This window comes from Bombus huntii, chromosome 1 (assembly GCF_024542735.1).
Source record: "Bombus huntii isolate Logan2020A chromosome 1, iyBomHunt1.1, whole genome shotgun sequence".
Classification (NCBI taxonomy): Eukaryota; Metazoa; Arthropoda; class Insecta; order Hymenoptera; family Apidae; genus Bombus; species Bombus huntii.
In genome coordinates, this window is record NC_066238.1 from 5,286,608 (window position 1) to 5,305,504 (window position 18,897).

Sequence of the window (18,897 nt, forward strand, 5' to 3'; positions counted from 1 at the left end):
CTGACGATTCGTACGTTTAAAAGATTAAAAGTAATCGATCTTTGTCAATTAAATGCAGCAGGTACTAAATTAACCTTTTGCAATTGTGGAGATTATGAATTATGTTTAGACGCTTGATAAATGTCACTTCAGAACATTATTAACTTTCTTCGTCTAATTTTTAGCTGTCAGTGATCAAGAGTTTTTTTATTTTCCCTTTTCAGGTAAGTAGAATGACCGAAATCGTGTCAGCCGAGAGAACACTTTTTCCCAAAGGAGTTCTACATAATGGCAATGGTAACTCATGTAATTTAGATTATTCTTACCCGAAGAAAGTGACAAAGTGATAAATGTTCTTCAAGCACTAATAAATATACATGCAAAGGATCGATACAACAAAATTTTATAATTTCTTTGGAAAAAGATTTCTAAAAGTACAATGGCTACAAAAGTATTTGCGCATAGTCTTAATCTTCGATAAAGTGTTTTCTTACCAGTTCTCCTATACAATTTCATTTTCATAGTATCAAATTTTTGTGGTCATATGAAAATACTATTAAACAGTATTAAACATTTAATGTACAAATACTTGTACATACTTAAATAACACGTAAACGCTATGACAAATGAAGAGCACACGAGAAGAACTCAAGTTCGTTTTTGTTAATTTTGTGAATTCGATCAATTTGTTCGTTTTATAAATATAACTTTCTTAAAAATAGTTGATCTGTGAAATTCTGCGAACAATCACGTAATGAATTATTATTGAAATGTCCAATAGGTTGCAAAAATATATACGTGATATCAAAAGCAAATAAAAGGACAATTTTCGTAACATGAAACTGATTATTGAATTTAAAAATTGCTTGTCATATTTTTTGTCTATGATTTACAAATACAATACAAATACTTTTAGTAGCCACTGTATCTAAAAGCATGGTATTCTAAGCTACGATACTACGTGAACACGTTTGTTTTTATTAAAAAAAAATATCTAATACTTATGGTTTATCGATATAATGGTTCTTACCTTGCCACAAAAGTAATATTCCGGAGGTTCTTTGTCAACTAGCGCTAGCACTGCTTCATTCTCGGCCAAAGGACTTCCAGGTTGACTGTTCCCTATCCTGGATCCTTTTTCCTGATAGTAAGTTTTGTGAAAGACCTTCACCGAGGGTACTGGCAACGCCGTGATCATCTTTGAAAGGACACCATAAATAAAATATTCATTATTCCTGTAATATCTGGATATTTAATTAAAAATCCGATAAACCGGATATCGATTCTTCTTTTAAAAACAATACGCTGACGCGGTAAAAAAGAAAATACAAATGCAGATCGTACCAAGCAGAAGCAATCAATTAATAATGAACAATTTTACAATTTAAATTTCTGTCGATGGGAAAGGTGGGCGCGGCGAAAACTCTGAACTAACTGTTTGATAATTTGAAAATAAACTTTATCGAACATCACTTTGTAGCGGCAGCTTTCTTTGCTATTTTAATCAAATCTGTCTGTCGATATTTAAGTATTTGTACACTTGTTTTCGTATACATGGAACGTAATTTAGTTAGTAAATGACGAATGAGGAGATTTTGTAAAATATTATGATGACTGAGGATTTTTATGCAAATTTACATCTTTATGATCGCAACTGAGGAGACTCGTTTTATTTGTTGAAGATTATAACGAATACTCTATTTTGGAAATTTCATGTATTATTGTATATTATATGTATTCTGCACATTTTTGCACCTTTAAATTTTCCATAAGTGCATAAAGACCCACATTTATAATATGACACGATAAAATCTAGTTTTAGAAGACGCGTAATAATAATATTGACTTATGTGAATGCTAAAGTGGTAAACGTTATGGCATAATTTTATTTGAAAAATAATTTAGTATCATCTTTTCTGATTTTTAAGCTATGACTCAGATAGAGAAGATTCTTTTAAACTCATAAAGAGATTATCATGACTAATTCTAGGAATAATATTTAATCAACGAATCGCATATTTAATTTTAGTATATTATTGATGTATTTTTTAAGTTTTTATTTTCGAGGACAAGATACACATTCATTTTAATTATTTACTATTAATTTATGCGTTTTGATAATATTTTAGTATTATGACTACGAATTGATCGCATACTATATAACTATAATTTGCTTAAGTTTGTCGAAAATAGTTTACTACATGGTTTATACTGGCATTACTTCAAACTATGCAGAGCGAAGTATGCCATAGTAAAATACAAAGAAAAATGTATGCATGATTTCTTTCTTCATGCTATGATTTAGTTAAGTATACTCAAATTTTAAACTTGTCGTATATTCTCATTAAAATTTAAATTTAAACCGTTGTACATAATTTCAGCTCTTTGCTTCGAATCATTTTCCGGATATATTTATTTTTGTACGTATTTATTTTGTATGTAATTTGAATAATAAATGCAGGAGTGAGTAGATCGTTTACTTTGAAGTCATTGAAAGTTGAGAAGTAGAATATGAAGATATATCGTTTTACTAACAAGAAGAAGTTATACATATAAAAGTATAGCAAATTTTAAAGAATTTTCGCGTTTAAGTATTCTTGGCATAAAGATCAGAGTTTTTAAAAAGTTGCGTTTCAAAAGTAATGTTTCGTATATAAATAAGTATTACTCATACATTGAGTTAATTGCGTGTAATCTAAACCATTCTAAAATTTTCTATTAAATCATTATTCTAAAAAAAAGCATCTTTATACACAAAAGAAGGAAAAATATGTTGTAAACTTATTGTCACTTACATTTCACCGTAACGTATAAAACTTGTAACTGTTATTTTATAATAAAAAAGAAAAGAGAACTCTTATAATATGGGTCTTATAATGAAAGTTGTAAATTTTGAACTGATCTTATAACTATAAATCGCAAGATATGCATCAAGATGAATCAGTAAATGAAGTCTTCAACTTTAGCCTTTAAAAGTCACAAACACAAAACCCACACGCATAACGTATTACTACATACTACTGTACTATGTTTATCTAGTAAAAACATATGACAGAATATAAATACGCGCAAAGACAATTCAGTTGTTTAAAGCATTTTCATAAAAATATCTTTTTTTGTTAAAAATATCTTAATTCGAATATACTATACCAATGTTTTATACACAAACAAATATACGGTAGTTGTTAAAGTGCTAAAGTTTTTAACTGCAGTGTGGTTTTATTATATCGTTGAGATTATAAGCTTCTATTTAAATTTGTATACTTTTATGGAAATGTAACTATATGTAGCTTACACATATGACAGTATGTACAAAGTTGACTAGACTAAGTTTCTGGTATAAAGCATTTAATACTTTTCTATAGAAAACAACCAACCTCAACGATCAATGTATTAAAAAAATGCTGTAGTAGGATAGAATTAAGATAGCCTTCCCTTAAATAAACGAGGATATCCTGGCAATCTTAATCTTTTATACGTGTAATTTCTCATTCTAATTCTATACGAAAAATATCCACAAAAACATAACGAATCTCTTTTTGGCTTGGAACTAAAGCAAGGTCAAAACAGAAAAATCTCGTTAATCATCCCTTAACTAGAGATTCCATAATTATAAAATTATAAGTTAATAAGGATAGATCGATTTCAATTCTTTCAAGTATAAATATAATATGAACCATTTCCGATAGAAACGAAACAAATTGGAATTCCAAATAACGAGTTAACATATCCTCCATCCTGTGGTTAACAGAGCAAACATGCCAAATATACTTTCGCAGCACTCGATACGTGAAAAAAGGATCAAGTGTACGTGGCGTGAAATTGCGTATCGACTTCGTAGCAGTGTCTCGTCCCTCGAGTTATCGTCCCGAGCCGGTGTCCTCGCAGAAACTTTCCCCGGCCTTATTCTACGTTGCTCGAACACACAATATCTAGCAGCACTACCAGCTGTCGTATATGATGTGGCTGAATCCGGGAAAACAAGGGAAGCCTCCGAGAGTCCGCCATGGCTTGTCGATAAAACGGCAATAACGCGACCCTCCCCTTTTCGTTGTTCGATTTCAAAGATAGGTTGCAGCCTGTCCTTGGCTTTAATTCCCCGATCGCCGCGAACATCCCTTTTTCTAGCACGTTTACACGACAAAGGAGCCGACCGTGTTGTATTTCCACGGTACAGCGACGAGCCTATTGTTCGCTCAACATGTGGCAATCTCTTGTCCATCCACTCTATGTATCACGGAAACTCAAGATCTTCTCAGACTTTGTATTCTTCTTGCTCTTGTAACTCCTTTTTTCTGTGTCTTTCCGCCACGATCAATGACAAGGCGGTGGTGTCTTGAAGCCTGTGTCTCCAGCAAAACTAATGATCGCGTCCTTGGCACACCTTTCGAAATCTTCCTGTACAAGTCGAAGCTTAGTTTCTTTTTATCATGCATTTGCTGCTGATTGACGCAGGGAAATTGGATTTGTTCGAGTTTCACTGGATTTTGTAACACGGTGACTTGGTTTTATGGCGTTGGATGAAGTGCACTGCTCTTTTTGGGCAAGCCGAAGTTGTATTACTTTTGGGATAGTTTCTATTTATTTATTTATTTTTCTTTTTGTTCAATTTAGAAGATTTAAGTATCGTTTTGTAACCAACGTTTGTCGGTATAATATAAAACTTTATTCCAAGAGGTAAAGGACATTGCTTGGTGATCATTTTCAAGATTGAAACGTTTCATGATTTCTATAGAATGTTTTTTGAAAGATTGATGCAAATATTTTGAGTTAGATATTATGGGATATAACTTTTTCAATGTGAAGTTACATATTGCAACGATATTTATTTTTAATGTTAGGATATAATTAAAAGCAAAATTGGTACGACGTAATTTTAGAGAACGTTGTTTTATTTGACAAATTTGAAATAGGTTCATATAGTTCATGCAACATTATTTTTGTAAAACACCCGTAACTTTGGCCCCGTAATATTTATCAAAGTGCATACGTTTGATAAAAAATAGTAGTGACCTTTCACATCGATTAACGGCGGTAACATAGTCAAGTCCCTGGTAGGGATAGTAGTAGCCGTATTTACAATGCGCCATATGATAATTGCTACTTAAATCTTTTTACATTTAATCAAAATATTCAATATTTCGACATCCACGATATCTTTTTCAATTCTCTCATATCGCAGAGGAAATCTACGTTTGCCTTAAATGAGAAATATTTCTTATCGGTACAAATACCAATTCTTTTGTTTTAAAGTCTTTAAAATATCCTTTCTTCGTTCTCAGACAATGTCTTCAACGCCATGCATTTGCCACGTCGTGTGCCAAAAACACCAGAGAGTTCCAAAAGCAATTCGTAATTAATCTATTAATTTTAAGACAATACGAATAGGTTTAATTGTTTTCGAAATTTTAAGGAAATTACGTGGCATTTACGTAGAAAATCTCGTCCTCAATGATTTCCGAAATCTCGATTTAAAAATGTCCCCTTACTTCTCGCAAGGAAATACAGCATGTTCCATTAAACAAAAATATCAAAGCAACCTTTGAAATTTTGATATTTTAGTCTCAGCATAAAACCACGTAATTTTTGTTCTGTACTCTTTCACGTGATAGTCAATGAACAATCTACTAATAATATTAAATCGTCGAGATCATAATGCAACATAACGACATATAAAACGACTTTAATAAAAAGTATACGTTTGTTTTCAGATGTACAAAAAATCTCATTCCTATGTATACAAGACTCAGGAAGAAGACTCGAAAAATTTATAGCAAAATTCTCGAGATAAGCATGAATCTTATATATCCTTCTTTATACTTATCTTACTCTTGTAAAAATGCACTTGTACCTCTTCTCTCAGCGAGCCTCTTGATTATCTTTTTCTTCGTGTTCAATTCGCTTCTCTTGATCATCCAGGGAAACGCGATTCCTTAATTCAATAGCGTCTCGTGTATATGTAATGAACAGCAACAACAACAATGTTGTAGTATTAATATACGATGGTTCGCGATGGTTGTAGCAGTAGCAATGATATTGATGGTGGTGCCGGTGGTGGTGGTGGAAATGCTGGTGCCGGTGGCCTAGATACGTTCTTGGGGCCGACGGCCGTTGCACCTCGGTTATCGAACAGCAGAGCTTGCACCGGGTGCAGCTGCACGGCTAGAAAACTATTGCAGTCCCGTTTTTGGCGTCCTCCTTGATTTCCTTTTGGAATCGACCGGTTGCGTTGAAATTAGCACGCTCAAGAGAACGTTTCGACTTGTAAACACCGACTTGCCATCTTCACCGATGATTTAACCGATCCATTTTTGTGTCTGAATCGATGTCAGTATGCTTGGAACCTCTATTTTTAAGGTCATCCTTAAAGAGATTTGTTTCACTGCAATCCTTCATTTTTGTAAGATATATAAGAAAACACACATACATATATATATATATATTTTTTTTTTTTGAGTTCTAGAAAATCGGTTTTTTTGTACGATAAGAGGATTTTGGTAGGTTTGAGTGAAAAATTAAAATAGAATAGTCTGAAAGTGGAAATATATAACTCGGTTCGTACTCGGTTATTTGATCTGGGGACAATTTCGAAGTTACAGCCATTTAACGATATCTTTTTTAATTCCTCTTTTTATTTCTATGGAATCATTTTACGAGTTTAACGAGTTAATAAACGAGTTTTCGCACTTTTTGATCTAGAATTAAGATCGAATAGCTCGAAGGATTAATAATTCGATTAAAAGTTGCAGTGATTTGACAATATATTTTGTTCTCTTCTAATATTTCGAGAATCTTTTCGTATGGTGAATAGTTTATAATGTTCTATATTTGAAGATTAAGAGCAAATAACGGTCTGGAAGAAAAGGGCAACATACACGATTCTTCCCAGAAAATTGTTTCGCACATTATATGGTTCGTGGTACTTTTTATTAGAGCTTTAATTTTATTTTATTTTATTATTTAATATTATTAAATTTTTAGGAAATCTTTTGGTGGTTCGGAATTGCTTTGCTTAGAAAGAAAGACCAAATGATCTAACAAGAAGTATATATACTTTGATCTTATAGAAGCATAACTTTATTTTATGATAATTTAAAACAGCGAACGTACAATATTCGTTCGATATTCTACAATTTTGACATTGCAAAATAGCACGATAGTATCTGTTGCAATATAAAAACGTATCCCACAAATGAAACCACGTAGACAATGTTTCTACAATCTAAACTACAAAAGACGTAAATCAATACATACCTATCGTACCATCTTTCGAAATTGTCTAAATCATACGTCGTACAATTTCCTTGTTTTTGATAACGAACGATACCTATGTTTAACAAGAACACAATAAACTCCACTGCAATTACTAAGTATCCCATTCTCACAAATATTTACGCTTTTGTCTGAACAAAAAACTTAGAAAATTGTGCATTCCTAGGCAATGATAACAAATTTTCGAAAATGGAGTTAGTTTATGTTCGCGATAGGCCGGCTGGCGGGAACGACCCGCAGTATTTCATCGTTAATCTTATAAAAGAATAATTCTGCGCGTGCTAATGATAAACACAATTTCGCGTGTCCACGGTTACGTTCACGAAGGACGGGAGATGAACGACACGCGATCCAATCTGCACGTGTTGTGTTACCATGCGTTGCACAGCCCGGTTATTCAACGTGCACGAATTTCATCCAGGGCTTGGACAGATAGAAACAAATCACAGAACCGAGTAGTTCAACAATTCCCGTTCTGTTTACTCATACGTTTCGATGAAAAGCTGTTGCCGCCATGCTCGTGGATTTCCAATTATTGAATTTGTTCTCATTGTTCTGGCTTCGTTTGAATTAGAACGTAAAGAAAGCTTCAGCTGTTGTTACTGAATAACCTACATAATCAACGTTTTACTTTCTCTTTCTTTGGGTTTATAAGTTATGAAGTAAGGAATTTACTCGAAGCTTTTAAAAGCAAGCTTTTCGTAGTATTTAATAAAAACGAAATTTTTTATAGAGAAGGCGTATGTACAACTTTTTACGATTCGTTAAGTTTTATAGATTGAAATTATTTACGCGTGTTGCAGTTTTATTGTTAAAGCTGTTTCGATAGAAACCTGCTTCTTCGAATGATTTTCTAATAAGAATGAAAATTAAGAATAATTTATTTTTTATTTAAGTACAGTGCAAAAGAAAAGATTATTTCCCAAGAATAAGACTGTTTAATATTGCAAATGAGACAAAGTTATCTAGTCTAGCGCATCTAATAAAAATTTCTAACAACAATGTCGTATTTCGTTCATGAAATTCGCTGGTTTCTCCATGAAACATGTACATTTAGCTGAAAGTTTAATAATTGCATTTATTATATTAGAAATCATATTCACGATAAATAAAAACTTAGCACGAAATTATCTAACTACTCCATCGAAACTTTCTATTGCCATGCTGAAAACTTCTGCATAAAGAAACACAATATCCGTGATTGCAAGTCGTGCTTCAACATACGAGTGTTAAAAAGAGGTCTGAGATTTTAAAGGTTTAAAGGGCTACTTAACAGACTAAATAAAAGAATGTTTAGTCGATGTAACTTTTCGTGCAAAACATAATTTGGTATATTTCATATTAAGAATACTTCATCGTTTATAACGCTATGTAACTTAAAAGATGCACTTTCGTATGTCGATATTTTTATTTAATTTAACTTTATTTCTCTATTACTATATTTCTCTTTCAATATGCTATTATAACAATACCAAATATTATCTATTTATGAAAATAATTATTTTCTAAATTTTAGATTGAAATATAATTCTTTTTTCTTCACAAGCAAACAGAATTTTAGTTATTACAGACTAATAAGTTTACTCTATTCATCCACGATACATAGTCGAATTAGAAAAATGATTTACAAATACGAGTTTCATATTCAAACGAAAAGAAATCAGACCAAAGAAAGGATAACGTCTTTCACCTCGACACAACTATTTGTTATGACACGCTTCTCTAGATTTCTCTACTTAACGTATTTGCATATCTTTCTATCTTGCATTTGCTATGTTACCAAGAATCGTAATTAAATTACTAAATCACATCTTACCAAAAAATGTTTACTGCAGTTAGTCATTTTCTATTTCTCTCAATGACCACCGTAAGCCTTTACAATTTTAAACCCATATCAAACCCAACACTCTGTATAAAAATTCCAAGAAGATAAATAAATAAAATAAGAAAATAATGATATTATTCAAAATGAAGAAAAAAGGAAAGAAAAACGTATTATGGCACGATACATTTCCAATACAGAACGACCAAGCATACCTTCTCAACACCGCAGCACCGATATTTCTCGTTCGACGATATATAACAATTAAAAAGGAGGCTACGGAAGAAACTGTAAGAGACCTGGCGATTCGATAGAACCTAGATTCGCGGTGCGGAGAACTTTCGTCGGCGCAGAACTTTCAAGGCTGCCCCGTTCAAGAGGACCTCGTCAATGGTCGCGGCTTTTCACAAGCGCGGCTGTAAACGAAATCGCAAGGCCGGCCGGATTGTCAACCAGACCCAGGTCCCCGTTTCTAAACGCACGCGGTTCGATTCTCCTCGAAGCGAATGGGTCGAAACGGCGCGGCGCGCCTGTCCGGCGTCTTGCATTTCCAGCCAAGGAATCGTACAAGTTTCGCAACGGGTTGGTTACGTGCACGAAGAACGAAGGGGTAACCTTTATTGCTCGGAAAGGCGTAAAGTAGGACAGTGGCCTGATTCCTGGTGTCATGGCTGCAGCTGCATGTGCACCGACCAGAGTGGAACGGCTATAGACACACCGAATGTGCAACCAGTACTCCACTGTTCGAGTCTGTCTTGGATCTTTGCCAAAAGCTCGCGGGCATGTTCTGTCTCTCTTCTTTTCGTCGGTTGTGTAAAAGGAGCCGTAGGAAAAAAAAAAGAAGAAAGAAAAAAGGAGAAAAGGAATGAAACGTGGAAACACGTAGGATTAATATGCGCGCGTTATGCGAGCGCACAGTGGACTCGTCTGGTTCCTCCGCGTTCCTCGCTCTGATTCGTTCCACTTTTTTCGGTTCGTTTGGTAGCAACGAGCTGACCAAGCTACGATCATTTCGGCCAAAATTTTGCTTCTTAATGGATATTAACACCGTAAATACATATCTTTCTATCTCTTCAAACACGTGTACACATAGTTTCTTGCTTGGCTAAAAGTTTCGTTCTAAATGGATACTAACGCTTTAAATGGATATTAACGCTTTACATGGATACCTTCTTATCTATTTGAACATTTCTCTGTTAAATGAAACAATCGAAGATCGCAGGAGAGAAATGCGACGAGCACGGAGACTGATACGAGATAATGAAAATGAAAACAATTTGTTGCGATGCAAAGATGTTAGTCTTTTAATAATAACCGAGGCAAGGAAGTTTTATGGAAATTTCAAAAGCGTAATTATTGAGACAAAAAATATTTGAATATTTCCGACATTTTAGTATTATAACAAGTGGAAGATGGAGAAACGGGAATGTTTTATTGGTAAATGAATAAACAAGTTTACGTATCGATGATTTTACGTTGGTCTAAAATTTGGGCTCTAGATGGATAGTAAATAATATTTTGCAGACAATGTGCGAGGAAAGAGATGAAATTTGGATTTTTCGGGAGATCTCGTTAATATGATTTTGTTAGTAATTGGATGAACGACTTACGTTGAGAGGGAGTGATTTGTTATTGCTTCCAAATTATCTCTAAATGGATATTAAATAATATTTCATGACGCATGGAGAAAAATGTAAATGTGGGAATTTATTATAACAGCATTCCACTGATAATTGAACGAAGACTTTATACCAAGAAAGATAAATATTCCTCGATTTAAAATTTTTACTCTGATCGTTGAGCATTCAGAAATATAGGCGAGAATATAACCAAAGTATAATATTATGAATTTCGCATCTCAATTTTTCTATGTTCTTTGGGACATTTTCAATTGAATCGTATATGTTTCTACTCTTAGAAAATTCTTTATGTTCAAGGACTCCGTTTCAATTTTATGCTAGAAATTTTCTTAAGGCATTGAAAGCTCTTCTTTTTCATTGAAACGAAAGCGAAATTGAGACGTAAAGAATTCGAGAATCCGATTATTAATTATTAAAGTTATTCGTTACAAAAATTTCACAATATTTCTTGTATTTTATATCAGAAAATGCAGGAAATGTTAAGGAAAAACAGATAACTATTTTCTAGATTATCCGTTTCGAACTTCTTGCTTTATTAGGCTGTCAAAAGGGTAAATGGTATTTTACGATGTGCGAAGGGGAAGGTGCAGAGAAATGGAATTCTGTTAAAATTCTGAACAGTTCGTGGAATTGATTTTATTGGTAAACGGATGAACGATTCGCGTTGAGAGGGAAGAATGACATTTCGTCCGTATAAAATTTCACCTTTAGATAAATATTAAATGATATTTCACGAACAGTGCGAGATGGAGGATGGAGGAATGAATATTTGTGAGAATTCTGCAGGGTTCGTGGGATTCTATTAATATCGTTTGTTGGTAAACGGATGAACGATTCATATTGGCAGTGGAACGTTTCATATTTGATATACTTTCACAGGATTTCCAGTTCCTGGCCGTAGGACGTAAACAATTGGGGAACGATCGATAATCTATTTTATGCATGATAAAATTATCGATTCGCAAAATTGGATTAACGGGACACGCCAGAGAGTTTCGAGCAAAAATTAGTAAACAGATTGTTGACCGCGATAAACGATCCTTGTGCGTCCACGCCACGCGATTGAATTCGGTTTCATAGAAAATATACGATTAGTCTTCGTCACGTCTTATTAAATAGTTATAAAATTCTTATAATAATTTACTATCATTGAACAATTACCTACTTGTTGTACCTGCACATTTTTTATTCATACTGATCGTTTTAAAGTCAATCCTTGTCACAGTATTATACGAACAACACGTCAATCTATCAAGCACATAGAATCGTTTCGCTTTCATTCGCTGAGATTGGTACGGTAGGACCGTTCATTGTAACGATCTTTTACTCGAAGAATTAATAATAAAAAACTACCCTTGTTCGTGTTCGTCTTTCTCCAAGAAAGTGAAAGAATAGCAACCTTAATCTCTGTTCAATATATTTCAATCTTTTTAATAAACTATTTATCGTATTACACGATTCCGGTAAATACATTTGTATTTATATCGCGGAGGAATTGTATTTCGATAAAAGTTTTTATAGAACTGGTCGATTTTCATTCGACGATAAATCTAGGCATAAATCATCCGAAGATCGCACGAGAAAAATATGACAAGTACAATACGATGAGAATTCATCGGAGATTACATCAGAGAGAATTAACCGACGACCGGCCAATTTTTTCCCCCAGAACGTTTAATTGATCGGACCATAGGTGTAGTCCTAACGATAAAAGAAAATAGCTTGGGAAGTATTTATGCAAATACGCGCCTTCGCATGGTGCATGCAAGTCAGTTTTATCGAAGGTGGCACGACATCAAGGTGGTTCACCCTTTCGCGGAAGGTACCAATCTACAGGGGTGTTCCGTGCATTGCGTGAAAATAAGCGTTCCACGTCGGTCACCGCCAACAGACTCGCCAGTAGTGGCCCTAAACTGATTTCAACGACATTTACCCCGACATTTGATCCTTTTCTCCACCTACCTCGATTAATCACGTGAATAATCCCTTAATAATTTCTGTTAACATAAATTTCAAAATTCCAAATCCACCAACGTTATTTCCTTCGTATATTTCACTATTACTCGTATACATGTTTTTCAAACCAATTTTAATAGAATTTTCCTAATTTTCATTTCTTTGTCGTCGATCACGATGCTTATCATTAACCACTTACATATTTTTTAAACCAGATTTAATAGAACTTTCTTAGTTTTCATTTCTTTCCCATTCATCGTAAGATCAAACATCTTGTCACATCTCTACAAATTCTAAACTAACTCGCTAATCATATTTCTTTCGTAACTCGTAATTAATCGCTTACGTATTTCCTCAACTTTATGAATAGAACTTTTAATAAACAACAGCTTAGTAGAGTACGAATCGGTTTTAATAAAATTCTTCTAGCTTTTTCTCCTTTCCCATCGATCATGGAACCAACTAACAATCTTACCATACTTTTATGAATTCTGAATTAATTCACTGATAATATTCCCTTTGTATTTCACGATTAATCGCTCTCGTGTTTTCTTAACTAATCTCGATAGAATTTTCCCAAGTTTCATTTCTTCTTGTATCGTTCGTACAGCGTTCGAAGCGTCGAAGCATAAATATTCCATCGTATAAATCCTCTCCTCTTCTCCCTATCGCTCCTTGAAACTATTTTCTCTTCGATTATTGGTCCTTGGTGCGACGGGGAAACGCGATTACCTTAAAGCTCGAAGCTGCTTCGGTTTCCCTGCGCCTCGTGCATAACTTGCCTTCGTCTAGCGAGGGACCAGCGGGAAACGGAGTCGAATATCCGACTTGAATCTCACCGAGACCTAATTATCGACCGTGTGAAAGGCCGGGATCCTCGTGAGCGTCGAACAACATTGATTTACGGATACGTCCCCGGCGAGAGGGATTCCTCGTACGTTGACTCACGGCTGCCAGTCGCACGAAATGCAGTTGCAACTTTGGCTCTGGCTCGGTTCCAGCGTCGTATAACTGTAAGCTGCCTCGATAGATTCGGTAATCGAGGTCAGTGTACTCCTTGCTTTGATGTATGTATTTGTAGAGTGATTTTAATGCGCACCTTTTTCGTCGAACTTTGGCCCCGGACACCGAGAACCGAGAAAAATCTAATAACGAGACCTCTTTGGCGATGGAACGTGATTTCTAGGATTTCTACTTTGATGAACGAAATAAGGACAAATAGGATTGCGCGATAGATCGTTTCTAAGGCATATTTGAAATCAGCTACATTTTTATTAATTTTGTTAAATTAAGCTTCGATGAATAGCTAGCTATATAGTTGGTAATAATGGCAACAAAAGACGCTTTGATGGAAACATCGTTGAAGATGTACTCATACATGCATGAAAGCGATGAAAACAATCGTGGAAATGGTTCATTAAAATCTCGAGAATCGATAAATGGGTCACCGCAGGTCGTCGGGCAATATCTCATGTATCCACGACGAGTACTCGATCGTCAACTGGGTCATTCGAGTGTAGCGAAAATGGGCGGCAAAAGTGACAGACTATCTGGAATCCACATTCGAATCGCCTATTATCTTTCCGCGTGAGCGAACACGTTCCACAAAGACGAACAAAGCACGGAAACGCTTCGTACCTATTTACACCTACGCCAATGATCACAACAAGACAATTAGCGAACGAGCCAGACTATCAACCAACGCGAACTACCATCAACAACTACATCCGTAGTAACAACGATCTATCTTTTGATCTGCAAGAAAATGTCGCGAAATTTATCAGACGAGAACGCCAGTCGCCTCTGTGTGTATACTGTCTATCACCAACGCGTCACCTTCGTCCTCGATTCCATTTTCTATCGGATCTTCGGAAATTTACTTATTTTTCCACGAGTCCTACCCTCGAACAAGTAATAAAGGAAAACAAATATCTATCGGCTGTAAGACTTACTCTGATGATTTTGCGTTCGACGAGCTTCTGTGAAGAAACGGCGCGTCGTTTCGCGAGGAAAACGCCGGTCACAGGTGAGAAGGCTCTTTCTCACGACGCACGGTACATTGGAGCCCGACAGACGGAGAAATCGAACGTAGTGGAGCTGCACCGCGAGGAGCACCGTGAAGAGCACTGTGTATGTGTGTATATATCCCGGTTGGCGAGAGAACGCTTCGACGGGGTGGTGGTCCCGCGAATACTGAGCCTCCGGAGCTTCGTATCCTGGTCGATAAGACACCCCTCCGGGCCACCCACTCGCACTAAAGGTACGATCACACCTGCGCTGGCTCACGTGGGCTCCCGTGCATTCACACTTACCCTAAACGCACCTTTAACCTTTCACGTTGATTACCGACCGATACGCTGCCAACGTGTACTTATATCCTGGTGCATGGTGCGTGCGCGTGCACCGAACTTTCGAAACGAGATTTCGAACGACAGGATGCTATTCTTTCCGTTTGCCTTATGACTTGTCTGTTCGCGTTTGTTTGATCTTCGCTCGGTTCTGCTATTCTCTTCGGTTTTGTTCGCTCCTCTCTGTTTGCCCGCTGTTTATTACACGTCACCTGAAGGAATCTGGTTGATGCTCGTTATTATCTGCTGATGCGTTTCGCAAATCCGCGGTGCAACAAGTAAGTACGCACTGCGATTTGAGTGTTTTAGTTTGGCTGTTGGGAGTTTAAGTCGGGCTTTTCAGGTATCAGGGAATGTTTGAGGTATTATTTTTACAGGATATAGCGTCGGTGTAGATTACTTAGTTAACGCTGGAACTAAGTACTGATTTCTAGTCTGTACTTAAATATATTATATGCAGAAGACTATGAGCAAAGTGGCGCGATAAAAATGAACAAATGTACGTAGTCACGTTTCGGTGTTAATAAAAATCAACGTTAGTCTTGTGCTATGCCTATTTGGTAATTACGAGGACACGGAATTCGAAATCAATAATTTTAATTGTTTCGGAAGTTTCAGAGGTAAATCTTTAGTACTTTAATTAGCTTTCAAATAGAAGCACCTACTATAAATTTCATATTTTAAATCCTATCATACGTCCTATCATCCTATCAAGAAGTCTCGTGAAAGGATAATTATTTCTTAAATTATTTCTAAATTCTTTGCAATTTAAAAATTAATGTATAAATATATATCTTTTGACTGTATAAATATACTATCTTTCTTCTTATATGTTTGAATATTTCTGTATAGAATAATATATTCTGTTACGAAGCAACACTGCTTATAACTATAAAACCGAGGAAAAATTTTCAATTTTTATATATTGCATTATATAAATTTTTATACGTTAACGTGATAAGGAACGAATTATAAGATATTTGATATTGTATTGATTCGTCCCCTAAAAGAATAGATTATATTCACCAAAAAAAGTAAAACACTACAAGACTAGCTTATTCCTATTTCACAACTGTAAAACCAACGTATGACAGTTACAATATAAAAATTAAAAGAAGGTTACAAAAAAAGAAGATTTTAACTTTCCTAAGTGAAATATCGCTTCTGTTTTTAGAATACCTTGAAAATTCTAATCGACTATAAAATTTAATTGATGACTAGAAATTAATCGGATATGCTAAATTATATATTATATATAATAAATAATATGCTTATTAATTTATGCTAAATAATATGCTCGTTAATTTATAGTTTAGAACGATTATTAATATTGGAAACAAAATAAAATGTAAGAATTAACAAATATTACTGTCTCGTTCTTTAATCTGACTGTAGGATAAAGAATTTTACATAAACTGTAATGAAATATTTTTATAGTTTTTTTGTGAAATATGTACAACATACAGGTGTCTATCGCGTTTGAAAAATTATCACACGTGCCATTTTTTTATTACTTGAAATGAACATCGACTTTAATAAATGGCGTTAGCAAAATAAAACACGAAGTAAAGTAAAATGATGTAAATTATAAAGTTTAAAGTATAAAGTATAGGATGTGGAGACAATTGTAGCATTATAATACAAAAGGCTATAATCTTTATGTAAAATATTGTGAAACAATTCATATATAATATAAAACAGTTAACGAGGAAGTGGAAACAAATGGAAATACCTACTTTAACTAGCTTTAATATTTTTAACCTGTTGTATTACAATTTATGCACTGCGCGGCTTTCCTCGTTAACATACCTTTAACCTTTCTTCTCTACCGATGACATTTTTGCAACGGGAGGCGAACCACTTAATGATGTTTTCAAGTATCTAGAAATGCGTCCTCGTCTTTAATACTCTATGTTGTTATTTGCCTTACACAATAATTATCGATACTTGTTAGCGTTATCAATAATTTTTACATTGCAATTTCTTCTATTTTTCATTCAAATATTTAAATGATTTAATGTAATCGTTCAGTGATTGTTTGGTAATTTTAAAATCTATTCAGTTTTAAGTTATAGCTGTATTATTCATCAAGTGACTAAGTTCGCTAAATAAATTTCACATAACAAAATAGTTGTTGAACAATTAGCAAAATATGTTGAAAATCATATGAAAGTTTAAATAAAGGAAATACAACAATGACGAATAGAGAAAAATTCAGAAGAAATTGAAATAATACGAAAGTATTGTGTAATATGCAACAACATATTTCAAATTCCATTAATTAGAACCAGACCAAAAACTGACATTGAGAAATAACAAGTTACACCTTCCTAAATATTACATAACTTTATTCGTATAAATCTTGATTAAAGAATGTGAATACTACAAAAATTTGCACGAAAAATATTTACGTTTCTATAGAAATATAGACTTATTATTTTAATTTTATGAAATATTAAAATCCATTTAGACCTATTTTCCATCTTATATCCAGTTATAAGAAAAGTCTTTCAGTTTTTCACGTTTTCATCTACCTACTTTATACTTTATACTATGCTTGTTAATTTAACAAACCATATAATAAAATTGGTTAATATTAGTCAAAAATTAAGAACTTTATTCCAAACGAACTCTATATTTTTTAATTTTAAAGGTTCGTTACAATCAATTTTAATATATGTATAATATATGTATGTCAATTTTATTATATGTAATATATATAAAATGTAATTTTATACTTCATAGTTAGTTCTCGATGCACGTGTATATCAAGCAATGATTAACAACGAAGAGAAAAATTATCTTTGCTTCCACTTAATTAGGATGTAAAACTTTTGTTTAGAATTTGTAAATGGAAACATCCAACGGACACTTTCCATGCGCGTCTAACACAAGACGCAGATTTTACAGTCCGTAGTATTCAGAGTGATTATTTTTAGAGCGTTCAGCGTAGAGGTGTTGCGCTATCGATAAAATATCGATGAGACCTTCTCTACAAGGTTGGCAGTCTCTTCATTGGAGCTTAACGCGATGCGTTAAACGGCAATAATTAATTTCGTAATTAACCTTGTAAAATAACCAATAATAACGTTTCATCCAACGAACATCATTAGTCCGATAATACCGATATTTGATTTGTCAATCGTACGACAGATAGTTTCCACAAATTAGATTTCCCTCATTTCATCGGTCACTTTACTTTCCAACTGTTAATTTGATCTTTTCTTATAATTGTTAATATTACAAAATTTGTATGCTACAATATTTGTATCGCAAGGAAATAATCAAACGATTAGATTGAACTTGGTAAAGATTTCATTATCGTACGTTAGATGCGAGTACACCAGATACAGTGATAAAGCATATGATAAGTCAGACGTTTTCACTTTAAATAACCATTCAGAAGAAATATAATGGTATTATATTTTTATTTAATGGTATCAATGTACAAAACAATAGTGTTGTGTAGTATAACTATAACAGTGTCGCGAAAATATTATATTAAGGGATGAAAACGAGAGCACTATTAAAATGAGAGAATTCAGAAATATTTATATAAAAAAACATTCAATGTTAAATTAAAAGTATAAGTAAAATTAAGTAGAATTAAAATTAAATCTAACTCTCCTGGTAATAAGAATGAAACATTTCTAATTGCAAGTGAATTAATAAATTAATAATTAGGAAACTAAGTGAACGTTTTCTAATACTGGAAATTATAGTATTATAAAGGAATTATACCTGACTAAATTACACGAAACTTAAACACAATATAAATGTGACAATAGGCATACTCTATTAAAACGAGAACTACAAATTGACAACTTACCTTTAACAAATTAATATTAAATTCTACTCTTAATCCAAATAGGTTTGCCAT

The 18,897-nt window shown here is 33.9% G+C and overlaps 1 protein-coding gene across 1 annotated transcript in view; it reads right to left on the reverse strand.

Annotated features, from left to right (window-relative positions):
* The window catches only part of LOC126871328 (uncharacterized), a 32,651-nt gene extending 17,776 nt beyond the window's left edge, over positions 1 to 14,875 (reverse strand). Inside the window, exons 1-2 of the mRNA XM_050629999.1 lie at positions 14,622 to 14,875; positions 1,010 to 1,177 (exon numbers count right to left, since the gene is read on the reverse strand). Of these exons, the coding sequence (XP_050485956.1) occupies positions 1,010 to 1,177 (168 nt within the window). The 5' untranslated portion in view covers positions 14,622 to 14,875. The remainder of the gene's footprint in view (positions 1 to 1,009; positions 1,178 to 14,621) is intronic.
* Between the last annotated feature and the right edge of the window lie 4,022 nt (positions 14,876 to 18,897).